The sequence below is a fragment of the Gorilla gorilla genome, chromosome 10 (assembly GCF_029281585.2).
Source record: "Gorilla gorilla gorilla isolate KB3781 chromosome 10, NHGRI_mGorGor1-v2.1_pri, whole genome shotgun sequence".
Lineage (NCBI taxonomy): Eukaryota > Metazoa > Chordata > Mammalia > Primates > Hominidae > Gorilla > Gorilla gorilla.
This window is the reverse complement of record NC_073234.2, coordinates 58,974,809-58,989,032: the sequence shown is the minus strand read 5'-3', so window position 1 is coordinate 58,989,032 and position 14,224 is coordinate 58,974,809. Positions and strand designations below refer to the sequence as shown.

At 42.2% G+C, this 14,224-nt stretch overlaps 1 protein-coding gene across 1 annotated transcript; it reads left to right on the top strand.

The window, feature by feature from the left end:
* The first annotated feature begins 4,487 nt into the window (after positions 1 to 4,487).
* Positions 4,488 to 6,213, top strand: LOC101133227 (insulin-like growth factor 2 mRNA-binding protein 2). The gene is given in 3 exon segments (XM_055358069.2): positions 4,488 to 4,979; positions 4,981 to 5,770; positions 5,773 to 6,213. Coding segments are annotated over 3 exon segments (1,665 nt in total). The 3' UTR covers positions 6,156 to 6,213.
* The last annotated feature ends 8,011 nt before the right edge of the window (positions 6,214 to 14,224 follow it).

The window sequence follows — 14,224 nt, the reverse complement described above, 5'->3', positions numbered from 1 at the left end:
CTTGGTTTCTGTCCTTGGCCAATCTCTGATTCTGCTTTTGCTTTATTTTACTAGGTCTCATTGACCTGCTTATACCCTCCTCTGTATCTGGTTTCAACTTTTGACCTGCTTTTGTTTTGGCTCTTCCCTAACAGTCTGTAGAGACTTTGATCCATCATGTAGCACAAGATAAAGGGAGCTACGTTAGAACACTGTCAGCTGGTTTATCAGCCCCTCTGACCTCCTATCTTCTAAAATGATTTTATTTGTAGGCTTGTTAGTTGAAGCTGGCTGACAACCTTGTATTATGACCTTTAAGTAAGAATCTTGCTATGGGATTGGATAGAAAGTAATGTTTCTTCCCTCAGTTCCCATCCTTCACGTTTTTTACCATGAACGCTGAATACCCATGGAAGATAGTGTTTAATTTACTAAACGAATGCAGGCTGAAGCAGCCTTTTTGAAATAATTTGGAGTTGTTATTTCACAAAAACAAATGTGGAATGATAGACCCATTAATTAAAAGATAGAAATTCAAGAGAAAAAAGTCTCAATATTTTTTCTTCAAGTAATTAATGACACCATATGTGAAGCTAAGTGATTTCTATAATTTGCAGATTTGGTCTCAGCTAAGAGCTAAAACTGTTCATAGCAGCACTAAGGAGGCCTATACCCCTACAGGGAAATTATAAAATTTTATATATTTTAACTCTTTCACTACTGCCAACATTCAGCACATAGTGTTTTCTTCCAATCTTAATGGTTTATTTCATTTCATTGTGTTTGTTGTGGGGATTATTAAAGCAGTCACAACAGAGCCTAGCACATAGTATATGCTTTTGCAATTTTTTTTTTGAGGGGGAGTCTCCCTCTGTCACCCAGGCTGGAGTACAATAGGGCAATCTCAGCTCACTGCAAACTCCGCTTCCCAGATTCAAGTGATTCTCGTACCTCAGCCTCCTGAGTAGCTGGGATTACAGGCATCTGCCAGCATGCCTGGCTAATTTTTGTATGTTTAGTAGAGATGAGGTTTCACCATGTTGGCCAGGCTGGTCTCGAGCTCCTGACCTCAAGTGATCTGCCTGCCTCAGCGTCTCATAGAGCTGGGGTTATAGGCGTGAGCCACCACACCCAGCCTGCAATTTTTTTGAGACTGGGTCTCGCTTTGTTGCCCAAGCTGGAGTGCAATGGCACTGTCACAACTCACTGCATCCTCAACCTCCCAGGCTCAGTTGATCCTCCTACCTCAGCCTCCCGAGTAGCTGGGACTACAGGTGCACACCACCACACCTGGCTAATTTTTAAAATGTTTTGTAGAGACAGGGTCTCACTATGTTGCCCAGGCTGGTCTCGAACTCCTGGGCTCAAGTGATCCTCCTACCTTGGCCTCTCTCAGTGCTGGGATTGCAGACATGAACCACAGCACCTGGCTGATCTTTGCTATTATAATATGTTAAAATTATAAAAATGGATTAGCATCAAGATAGTGCTGAATGGTATTTGACTAGGAATGTCTGAATTTGGTCTTGGGCCTGTCACTCCTTTCTGTGACAGTGTTGAGGAAGCTATTGCACAATGGGGGCAAATCAAGACAAAGTCATATTTCATTGTTAGCTGTATCTTTGGCTCCAAACCCTAATGCAAAACTCCAGAGAGTGGACCAGAAGAAGTGTAGAATTCCACTTCCTTAGGCTGGAGGCTACAAACACCAACACCCAAAGCAAGTCAAATGGCACATCTAGTCTCTCCTTCCTGCCTCATCATCTCATTTACCCTCAAGTTTTGAAATTTGCCTTTCCAGTGGTATGAAAAGGACACCTGCCAGATCTAGAGAACAAGGGACAAATACGAGCAAAAAGTTGTTCACTGAAAATAAAGGTATCTATCCCAGACCTTCCTGTGTCAGGGCAAAACACTAAGTTTGTGTGAAAAAAAAAAAAGCAAAAATAAATAAATAAATAAATAAGCAAAGCGAACAGAGAAAGGGGAAGTGGTTTAGACTTCTACCAAGTCCTAAATGTTCCTTCCACATCCACATGGGTGCAGAATTGAAAAGAAGGGAAAGAACCAAATTCAGTTTTGAAAACATAGCACTAGCTCTTATTGCCATCCCAGTCTTCTTAGGGCATTTGATAAATGGCCATGCACCAAGCTGCTAGCTGCAGATCATGCAATGTTCATTAACCAAACCAAATCAAACCATAGAAAACTGCTCCTTGCAGATTGAGTTAAAGGACAAAGGAACAGAACAAAGAGTACTACCTTCGCCCATGGGCAATAACTGTCTTCCAGGATTGTGAAGCTGATTGACAATAATGTATGTAATGTACATGGCACATAGTAGGCTCTCAAATTTTAGTTATTTTTCTTTGTTTTGCTATTATTATGAAAGAAAAATCTGTATGCTACAGAAATGTACAAAATTGAATGAAAAGCAAAATTTATATAGTGCTTGATATAATAATTATATCTCCCAGAACTATAGCAAAAAGTGATTGACTACTTAGAACTTAAAATTTTAAGAGCGACTTTAAACTGTTTTCTCTGAAATTGGTAGCTACGGGTGGTCAAATACAGTACTTGAGTATAGATTTAAGAAACTTAAAATGAATACAGAATTTGACAGTTACGTTCCATGTAGAATTAAGTCATATTTAGAATTCGACTGGGATGTTAACCAAAGAAATTTGCTATAGTTTCATGAGATAAAATTATAGCATGAATCGTCATCTCTCTAGCCTCTTCAAGTAAGATTTTTTTCAAAGGATATTTTAAAGACAAACACAGTTCATAATTTGATGTATATATGTTTCTGCAATTTGAGTCTTTAATTTCAAGCGACATGGTAGAGAGAGCATACCTTTTCAAAAGCACATTTTTGGGCTTATTAGATGAGAACTAAGTAAAGGCATGCAAAAACATAATTTTTTTTCTATTTAAAAGGAGACAGGCCAGGCATGGTGGCTTATGCCTGTAATCGCAGCACTTTAGGAGACCAACGCTGGGGGACTGCTTGAAGCCAAGGGTTCAAGACCAGCTGTGGGAACATAGCCAGACTCCCATCTCTACAAAAAAAAAAAAAAATTGGTCACGCATGGTGGCATATGCCTGTAGTCCCAGCTATTTGGGAGGCTGAGGCAAAAGGATCACTTGAGCCCAGGAATTTGAGGCTGCAGTGAGCTATGATTGCACTCCAGCCTGGGTAACAAAGCAAGACTCTGACTCAAAATGAATAAATAAATAAATAAATAAAATGAAATATAAGGAGGCAAAGGTAATAGTTTGACATGTTTCCAGGCTAAGCTATCATTTAGACAATATAGAACATAAAAATATAGATAGTTTGACGAAAACTCAGATACAGGTAGTTTGGCCAAACTATCTGTATTTTTATGTTCTATATAAACATGGTTATGAAAGAAAATATAGATAGATATCTTTATGAGCAAAGATTTTTAAAATGAATTATATTTTTGACAGTATAAGACAAGTACAGAATGTTGGGAAAACTTATTCTGAGATCATCATCTAATACTGCAGGCATAAGACATTTAAGTCCAACTTTAGAAGTCCTGATGTTTGTGTTGAAGATGAAAATACAGGTTTTAAAAGATTAGTCGAGTAAGATTGTATCAGGGCTACTAGATATTTTTTCATTTATACTGGAATTTTTGGTTGGCTAAACTTTCACAATAAGTCAATTTAATCTTTCTTTTTTTTTTTTTTTTTTTTTTTTTGAGACGGAGTCTCGCTCTGTCGCCCAGGCTGGAGTGCAGTGGCACGATCTCGGCTCACTGCAAGCTCCGCCTCCTGGGTTCAGGCCATTCTCCTGCCTCAGCCTCCCAAGTAGCTGGGACTACAGTCGCCCGCCACCACGCCCGGCTAATTTTTTTTTTTTTTTTTTGTATTTTTAGTAGAGACGGGGTTTCACCGTGGTAGCCAGGATGGTCTCAATCTCCTGACCTCGTGATCCACCCGCCTCGGCCTCCCAAAGTGCTGGTATTACAGGCGTGAGCCACCGCGCCCGGCGAGTCAATTTAATCTTTAATCTTTAAAGTTATCATAACCTCTGAGTAATAGCATCTGTCGTTGTGCTGAAGTTAATTGTGGTTCCCTTAACAATTGCTTTTTTAAAAAAAGTATTAGAAAAAGAGACTAGTAAGATAAAGCCCAATCTAACTCATACAGTTTAAATAAGATGAGTTATTTAGACTGATTCTGCATAAACTTAAGCGTCATCTGATATTGCAGCCATAAAATATGTAGATGACTTAACTTCTCTGTGACTTGGTTTCCTCATTTGTAAAATGGACATACCTCATTCAATTCTTGTAAAGATTAAAGTAGAAAACACATTTAAAGTGCTTCGAGAGGGGAGCCAGGCTGAGGGTGGGGGTGGGTGGCGGGGAGGCGGGGCGGAGGAGGAAGAAGAGAGACCAGGCCAGCGGAGGAGGCGAGGAGCGCGGGGTATCGGGCGGGGGAGCCGTCGGCCCTCGGGGAAGAGACGGATGATGAACAAGCTTTTCATCGGGAACCTGAGCCCCGCCGTCACCGCCGAAGACCTCCGGCAGCTCTTTGGGGACAGGGAGCTGCCCCTGGCGGGACAGGTCCTGCTCAAGTCCCGCTACGCCTTCGTGGACTACCCTGACCAGAACTGGGCCATCCGCACCATCGAGACCCCCTCGGGTCAAGTGGAATTGCATGGGAAAATCATGGAAGTTGATTATTCAGTCTCTATAAAGCTAAGGAGCAGGAACATTCAGATTCGAAATATCCCTCCTCACCTGCAGTGGGAGGTGTTGGATGGACTTTTGGCTCAATATGGGACAGTGGAGAATGTGGAACAAGTCAACACAGACACAGAGACCGCTGTTGTCAACGTCACATATGCAACAAAAGAAGAAGTAAAAATAGCCATGAAGAAGCTAATCGGGCATCAGTTTGAGAACTACTCCTTCAAGATTTCCTACATCCCGGATGAAGAGGTGAGCTGCCCTTCGCCCCCCTCAGCGAGCCCAGCGTGGGGACCACTCTTCCTGGGAGCAAGGCCAAGCCCCTGGGGGCTCTTCTCAGGCCAGACAGATTGATTTCCCACTGCGGATCCTGGTCGCCACCCAGTTTGTTGGTGCCATCATCGGAAAGGAGGGCTTGACCATAAAGAATATCACTAAGCAGAGCCAGTCCCGGGTAGACATCTATAGACAAGAGAACTCCGGAGCTGCAGAGAAGCCTGTCACCATCCATGCCACCCCAGAGTGGACTTCTGAAGCATGCCGCATGATTCTTGAAGTAATGCAGAAAGAGGCAGATGAGGCCAAACTAGCCGAAGAGATTCCTCTGAAAATCTTGGCCCACAATGGCTTGGTTGGAAGACTGATTGGAAAAGAAGGCAGAAATTTGAAGAAAAATGAACATGAAACAGGGACCAAGATAACAATCTCATCTTCGCAGGATTTGAGCATATACAACCCGGAAAGAACCGTCACTGTGAAGGGCACAGTCGAGGTCTGTGCCAGTGCTGAGATAGAGATTATGAAGAAGCTGCGTGAGGCCTTTGAAAATGATACGCTGACTGTTAATATCCACTTCGGATACTTCTCCAGCCTGTACCCCCATCACCAGTTTGGCCCGTTCCAGCATCATCACTCTTATCCAGAGCAGAAGATTGTGAATCTCTTCATCCCAACCCAGGGTGTGGGCGCCATCATCGGGAAGAAAGGGGCACACATCAAACAGCTGGCGAGATTCGTGGGAGCCTCCATCAAGATCGCCCCTGCGGAAGGCCCAGACGTCAGCGGAAGGTCATCATCACCTGGCCACCTGAATCCCAGTTCAAGGCCCAGGGACGGATCTTTGGGAAACTGAAAGAAGAAAACTTTTTTAACCCCAAAGAAGAAGTGAAGCTGGAAACCCATATCAGAGTGCCCTCTTCCACCGCTGGCCAGGTGATTGGCAAAGGGGGCAAGACCGTGAATGAACTGCAGAATTTAATCAGTGCAGAAGTCATCGTGCCTCGTGACCAAACGCCAGATGAAAATGAGGAAATGATCGTCAGAATTATCGGGCACTTCTTTGCTAGCCAGACTGCACAGCGCAAGATCAGGGAAACTGTACAACAGGTGAAGCAGCAGGAGCAGAAATACCCTCAGGGAGTTGCCTCACAGCGCAGCAAGTGAGGATCCCACAGGCACAAGCAAAACAACGGAAGAATGTAGCCCTTCCAACACCTGACAGAATGAGACCAAACACAGCCAGCCAGATCAAGAGCAAACCAAAGACCATCTGAGGAATGAGAAGTCTACGGAGGCGGCCAGGGACTCTGTAGAGGCCCTGAGAATCCCAGGGGCCGAGGAGGGGTGGGGAAGGTAAACCAGGTTTGCCAGAACCACCGGGCCCCTCCTCCTGTCCCCCAGGGCTTCTGCAGGCTTCAGCCATCCACTTCACCATCCACTCGGATCTCTCCTTAACTCCCATGACGCTATCCCTTTTAGTTGAACTAAAATAGGTAAACATGTTCAAAGCCAAGCAAAACGCACACCCTTTTTTGTGGCAAATAGTCTCTCTACACGTGTATACATATTAGAAGGGGAAGATGTTAAGATATGTGGCCTGTGGGTTACACAGGGTGCCTGCAGCGGTAATATATTTTAGAAATAATATATCAAATAACTAACTCCAATTTTTAATCAATTATTATTTTTTTCTTTTTAAAGAGAGAGCAGGTTTTTCTAGACTTTAAAGAATAAAGTCTTTCTTTGGAAGGTCTCACGGTGTAGAGAGGACCTTCGAGGCCACCCACACAAAATTCAACCAGAAGGAAATTTTGTCGGAAGGACACTCACAGCAGTTCTGGATCACCTATGTATGTCAACAGAAGGGATACTGTCTCCTTGAAGGGGAAACTCTGTCACTCCTCATGCCTGTCTAGGTCACACACCCATTTCTCTTTGCTTCACAGGTTTTAAACTGGTTTTTTGCATACTGCTATATAATTCTCTGTCTCTCTCTATCTCTCCCCTCCCTCCCCTCCCCTTCTTCTCTATCTCCATTCTTTTGAATTCCCCCATCCCTCCATCTCAATCCCATATCTACGCACCCCCCCGACTCCCCTCTGCCAGGCAAAGCAGTGCTCTGAGTATCACATCACACAAAAGGAACAAAAGCGAAACACACAAACCAGCCTCAACTTAAACTTGGTTACTCAAAAGAACAAGAGTCAATGGTACTTGTCCTAGCGTTTTGGAAGAGGAAAACAGGAACCTATCAAACCAACCAATCAACCAAACAAAGAAAAAATTCCACAATGAAAGAATGTATTTTGTCTTTTTGCATTTTGGTGTATAAGCCATCAATACTCAGCAAAATGATTTCTTTCTTTAAAAAAAAATGTGGAGGAAAGTAGAAATTTATACAAGGTTGTTGACCCAGGGCGTTAAACTTGCAGATTATTTTAATGAGAAAAACACACAGAAAAAAGCTACCTCACGTGTTTTTTACCTCAGCACCTTGCTCTTGTGTTTCCCTTAGAGATTTTGTAAAACTGACGGAGCATTTTTAAAATTTTTTTAATAAAAAGGAGTTGAAAAAAAATAAGATATCAACTGCCAGCCTGGAGAAAGTGACAGTCCAAATGTGCAACAGCTGTTCTGAATTGTCTTCTGCTAGCCAAGAACCTATATGACCTTCTTTTGGACAAACCTTGAAAATATTAAAAAAAAAAAAAAAAGGATGACAAAGAAAAACAGAGAGAGAGAATATTGGAGATCCTGAATTTTAATAGAATGTGTGCCATTAGGGCTTTTTGCGCTAAAGGATGAACATGTACTGATTTATATGAACAAGCCATTACACCACCAGACTGCAATGCCAGTTTCCTCTACTGCAAACAGTGTTTGTTCTGTGACAAAAAAAAAAAGAAAAAGAAAAAAGAAATATATCCAGCTAACAAGAAAAAATAAATAAAGTGCTTAGAATGGTTCTTGGCATGCTGTAAGCATTTAATGTAGGATATATGTTATAAGTAGCAATAATAGTATACGGGAAATAATGGCTTAATATATAGTTATATGAATGTAAACAAAGGGCATATTGTTTTATAATTTATCCACCTAAAATTTGAAGGACCCATTTATATTTCCCAATCAACAAAATAAAATTTCTGAAAAATACCCAATGCATGATTGATATTTAGTGAATATTCAGTAATACATAATTAATGCCCATTAAGCATAGAAAACAAAAAAATAAACTTAAGATATTATACATAATACATAAAGTACTGCTTATCATTTTATCTCACTGATTTATTACTTTGTTTAAGTAATGGGTCAAATAATGTTTCCCTGAAAAACAAATATTAAAATATTACAGTGTTAGGCTAAAAGAGGCATTAGTCTTCCTCCCCAACACCAGGATTTCCATATACTTTTATATTTGGTAAGGCAAATAATTTCCAATAAACTATAGCAGTATAATAGGCATAATTATTTTTCCAGACTTGCATAAGTTATTAATCATTCTGAAAAAAAATTTTTAAGAGACAGAGTCTCACTCTGTCATTCAAGCTGGAGTACAGTGGTGTGATCATAGCTCATTGTAATCTCAAACTCCTATGCTTAGGAGATCTTCCTGCCTTAGCCTCCAGAGTAGCTGGAACTACAGGCACTCATCCCCACATCTGGCTAATGTTTTTATTTTTTGTAGAGATGGGGTCTCACTATATTGCCCAGGCTGATCTTGAACACTTGTCCTCAAGAAATTCTCCTGTCTTGGCCTCCCAAAATGCTGGAATTACGGGCATAAGTCACTGTTCCTGGCGATTTATTAACTCTGCAGGATAACTTCATAAATTTTGGTCTTAAAACTTGGTTTTTTGTCCATTCTACATACATTGTTTTCTCTCATTAATTCCAACTGTATTAATATGCATTCAGCCCCATTTCTTATCCTCTCTTTAGAGTCTAAAATGGATTCTTTCATGTCCAGAGGGAGAAGAATAAAAGAGTGGCAGCTTGCTGGGTGCAGTGGTTTATGCCTGTAATCCCAGCACTTCGAGAGACCAAGGCGGGAGGATTGCCTTAGCCCAGGAGATTGAGACCAGCTGAGCAACACAGCAAGACCCCATGTCTAGAAAAAATGAAAACATTAGCTGGGTGTGGTGGCATGCATGTGTAGTCCCAGCTACCCGGGAGGCTGAGGTGGGAGAATCACTTGAGCCTGGGAGGTTGAGGCTGCAGTGAGCTATGATTGTGCCACTACACTCCAGCCTAGGTGACAAAGCAAGACTCTGTCTCAAAAGAAAAAAAAAAAAAAAAGCAGCAAAAGGGATAGAAAAATGGGGTTTCCAAAACTCCGGGGATTAATAATAAGAAGAAAAAACAAGAAAGGAAAATGATGGCATAAAACAGAGAGTAGAAAGAAAAGCACTGAGTACAACCCAGTACTGATCCTAATCTGCTCTCATGTCTGACTACAAACCTTGGAATTGTCTGCTGGGGCGACAGTTATCTGAAGATGTAAATGGATTAGACATACAAAATAATTCATTTGCATGGCTTCATGTAGTAGTGTTGGCTCTCTGCTGGGAGCTCAGCTAGAACTTTCCACAAGTGCCTACATGTTTCTTGCCTTTTATAGCAAGATAGCTGGGGTCCCAAAGAGAGCATCTTGAGTGCTGGAATTTCCACAACAAGCATTTCAAAAAGCTCAGGTAGAAGTCATAAAACTTTTTATGATCTAGCCTTGGAAATCACAGAACATCATTTCCGATGCATTCTATTGGTCAAGCAAATCACTAAAGTAAGCCCAGATTCGTGGAGCAGTTGGACTCCATCTCTCAACTGGAAGAGTGACAAAGAGTTTGCAGCTATCCTTAATCAACTGCAAATATGAAAAAAAAAAAACCTCTAGAAATGAAAATCATTATAATCAAAATTAGGCACTCAGTACAGGAGTTTCACAGAATTTTTGACGAAGTTGAAGGCTGAGCTCCCAGAATATAACATCCCAAAGATTAAAAAAACAAAAAAATTTTTTGGCTGGGTGCAGTAGCTCACGCCTGTAATCTCAGCACATTGGCAGGCAGATCACTTGAGGTCAGGAGTTCGAGACCAGCCTGGCCAACATGGTCAAATTGCCGTCTCTACTAAAAATACAAAACATTAGCCAGGTATGGTGGCGGGTGCCTGTAGTCCCAGCTACTGGGGAGGCTGAGGCAGGAGAATTGCTTGAACCTGGGAGGCAGAGGTTGCAGTGAGCCGAGATCATGTCACTGAATTCTAGCCTGGGCGACAGAGCCAGACCCTATCTCAAAAAAAAAAAAAAAAAAATTAAAAAGATGATGGAAACCAGAAAAGAATGAAATAATTTTTTCAGTGAGCTAATAAATAATAATAATAATAGTAATAATTGTCAACAACATTTTATGATGAGAGAAAATATTCTTCAAGAATGTTTTACACAAACAAAAATTAACATAGTCTATCACCGGCAGACCCAAATTAAAGGAAATACTAAAGGGTATTCTGTAGGCAAAAAACAAAATGATCATAGATACAAAGTTCCCAGGTGCAAGAAGGAATGAAGAGCACAAAAGTGGTAGATATATGGGTAGATCTGAATAAACATGGACTACATAAAACAATGATAAAAATTTCTTTCCTCCTTTATTGGACTTACAAGAAACAATATGCAGAAATGGAAATGCATGATAACACTAGCGTATAAACAAGGGAGGTTTGGAAGGCTGAGGTGGGCAGATCACCTGAGGTCAGGAGTTTGAGAACAGCCTGACCAATATGGAGAAACCCCGTCTCTACTAAAAATACAAAATTAGCCGGGCATGGCGGCTGCATGCCTGTAATCCCAGCCACTCTGGAGCCTGAGGCAGGAGAATCGCTTGAACCTGGGAGGCAAAGGTTGCGGTGAGGCGAGATCGCATCATTGCACTCCAGCCTGGGCAACAAGAGTGAAACTCCCTCTCAAAAAAAAAAAAAAAAATTAGCCAGGCATGGTGGTGGGCACCTGTAATCCCAGCTACTCAGGAGGCTGAGGCAGGAGAATTGCCTGAACCCAGGGGACAGAGGTTGCAGTGAGCCAAGATCGCACCACTGCACTCTAGCCTGGGCAACAGAGCGAGACTCCATCTCAAAAAAACCCCAAAAAACATAAACAAAATAAAACGAGGTAAAGTACTAATTACCATTAGAATATGGTATGTCATTTTTCAAGTCCAGATATAAGCCATTATACTTATTGTAAATTGATTTTCAACAAAGGTGCTGAGGTGATTCAATAAGGGAAAGGATAGTTTTTTGTTTTTGTTTGTTTGTTTGAGACAGAGTCTAGCTCTGTTTCCCAGGCTGGAGTGGTACAGTGGTGTGATCTCAGCTCACTGCAACTTCTGCCTCCCGGGTTCAAACGATTCTCCTGCTTCAGCCTCCCGAATAGCTGGGATTAGAGGCACCTGCCACGACACCGGGGTAATTTTTGTATTTGTAGTACAGTCGGGGGTTTCACCATGTTTGCCAAGCTGGTCTCAAACTCCAGGCCTCAGATGATCTGCCCGCCTCTGCCTCACAAAGTGCTGGGATTACAGGAGTGAGCCACCGTGCCCAGCAGAATAGAATAGTTTTTAATCAACAAATATTGCTGGAACAATTGGATACCCACATGCAAGACAATGAATTTAGACCCTTGCCTCATACCATACACAAAAATAAATTCAAAATGGTTGGGCACAGTGGCTTACGCCTGTAATCCCAGCCCTCTGAAAGGCCGAGGTGGGAGGATCTCCTGAGATCAGGAGTTCGTGACCAGCCTGGCCAACATGGTGAAACCCCATCTCCACTAATAATACAAAAATTAGCTGGGCGTGGTGGTGCGTGCCTGTAATCCCAGCTACTTGGGAGGCTAAGGCAGGAAAATCACTTGCACCAGGGAGTCGGACATTGCAGTGAGCAGGACGTTGCAGTGAGCCCAGATCGTGCCATTGCACTCCAGTCTGGCAACAGAGCGAGACTCCAGCTCAAAAAAAGAAAAAAAAAAAAAAGAAAGAAAGAAAAATTCAATCATCTTAACTGTACAATTGAATAATTTCTTAGTGATTTTACAGAGTTGTGAAAACATCATATTGGCATTGCTTCCACTTTTCAGCCACTATGAATAACGTTTCTATGACCATTTATGTACAAGACTCTGGGTGGACATACATTTTTATTTTGGGGGGTAAATATGTAGCAGTAAATCTGCTGGGTCAAAGATAAATCTAGGTTTGATATCACAACAGATAAAATAGATAAATCTATGTTTGATATTTTAAGAAATTGTCAGACTATTTTGTAAAGTGATCAAACCATTTTACACTCCACTGCGCCCGCCAAAATGAGTGAATTTTATGATATGTATATTTTACCTCAATAAAGCTGTTAATACCCGGCACGGCACCCGTAATCCCAGCACTTTGGGAGCCTGAGGCGGAAGGATCCCTTGAGTCCAGGAGTTCGAGAGAAGCCTGGGCAACATAGGGAGACCTCCTCTCTACAGAAAATTTTAAATAATTAGCCAGGCGTGCTGGTGCAGGCCTGTAGTCCCAGCCACTTGGGAGGACGGCTTGAGCCTGGGAGTTCCAGGCTGCAGTGGACCAAGACTGTGCCACTGCATTCCTACCTGGGTGACAGAGGAAGACCCTGTCTCAAAACAAACAAACAAAATCAATAAGGCTGTTAAAATTTTTTAAGGAAAATAATTATTCTATAATCTAGAGGATAATATCTAAAACAGAAGCAAAATAATGCATATTTTCCAGGCTAATAGAGGAAAGGAAATAGAATTACAAAAATAATTTTTATTTTATATTTATTTATTATTACTATTTTTGAGACAGGGTCTAGCTCTGTTGCCCAGGCTGGAGTGCTGTGGCTGATCTTGGCTCACTGCAACCTCCACCTCCCAGACTTAGGCGATCTTCCCACCTCAGCCTCCTGGGTTGCTGTAACTACAGTTGTGCACCACCACAACCGGCTAATTTTTGTATTTTTGGTAAAGACAAGGTTTTGTCACGTTGCCCAGGCTGGTCTTGAACTCTTGAGCTCAGGCAATCCACCTGCCTCCACTTCCCAAAGTGCTGGGTTTACAGGCGTGAGCCACCCAGTCCAGCCTACAAAAATAAGTTTTTTAAAAAAGGCGGCCAGGTGCGGTGGCTCATGCCTGTAATCCCAGCACTTTGGGAGGCCAACGCGGGCGGATCGTGAGGTCAGGAGATGGAGACCATCCTGGCTAACCATGGTGAAACCCATCTCTAGCAAAAATAAAAAAATTAGCCAGGCATGGTGGCGGGCGCCTGTAGTCCCAGCTACTCGGCAGGCTGAGGCAGAAGAATCGCTTGAACCTGGGAGGTGGAGGTTACAATGAGCCGAGATCGCACCACTGCACTCCAGCCTGGGCGACAGAGCCATACTCTGTCTCAAAAAAAAAAAAAAAAAAAAAAAAAAAAGCAAGAAAGGGGACTAAAAGGAACATAAAACAAGTAGGACAAATACAAAACACATAGATTTAAGATCAAATATATTAGTAATAATGTTAAAGTATAAATGGACTATGTGTTATTTATCTATGGGCTCTCAGCTCCAAATTCACCCTGTTTTCTGCTCTGTGAAAATGGTTCTGGGCCTTTTAAGTTTTCTCTTGCCAGATGGCACAGAAACTATCAGTAGAGGGCGCTAGAGAGACATTGCAAAAAGAAAAGGTTTTAACTTCCGGGGGCCCCTGCACTCTATTCTGAGGCTCCTGCAGCATGCTCCCCTTCTTAGCATCCAGCTTCTGTGGCATACATCACCTTCCCCCTTTCCCTGGCACCCTGGTGTGAAGAATTACAGTAAGTTCCAGAAGGTGGATTTCTAGAAAGTTCCACCCATCTGGCACCAGAGAGACTTTTTTTTTTGCCATCTGATGAGCCATGGCCATGATCTCTTTGCCCTAGAGTGTCAGGGGTGTGAGTTGTACTTTTCCTTGGACGTTCTACCCCGGGGTCTAGAGTAGTGGCTGTTCCTTTTTTTTTTTTTTTTGAGTCAGTCTCACTCTGTTGCCCAGGCTGGACTGTAATGGCACGTGTTGGCTAGGCTGGTCTTGAACTCCTGAACTCAAGTGATCCGCCTGCCTCAGCCTCCCGAAGTGCTGGGATTACAGGAGTAAGCCACGGAAACTGGCTGTGGCTATTCCTTTAACCTGCTATATTTATTAGAATTAT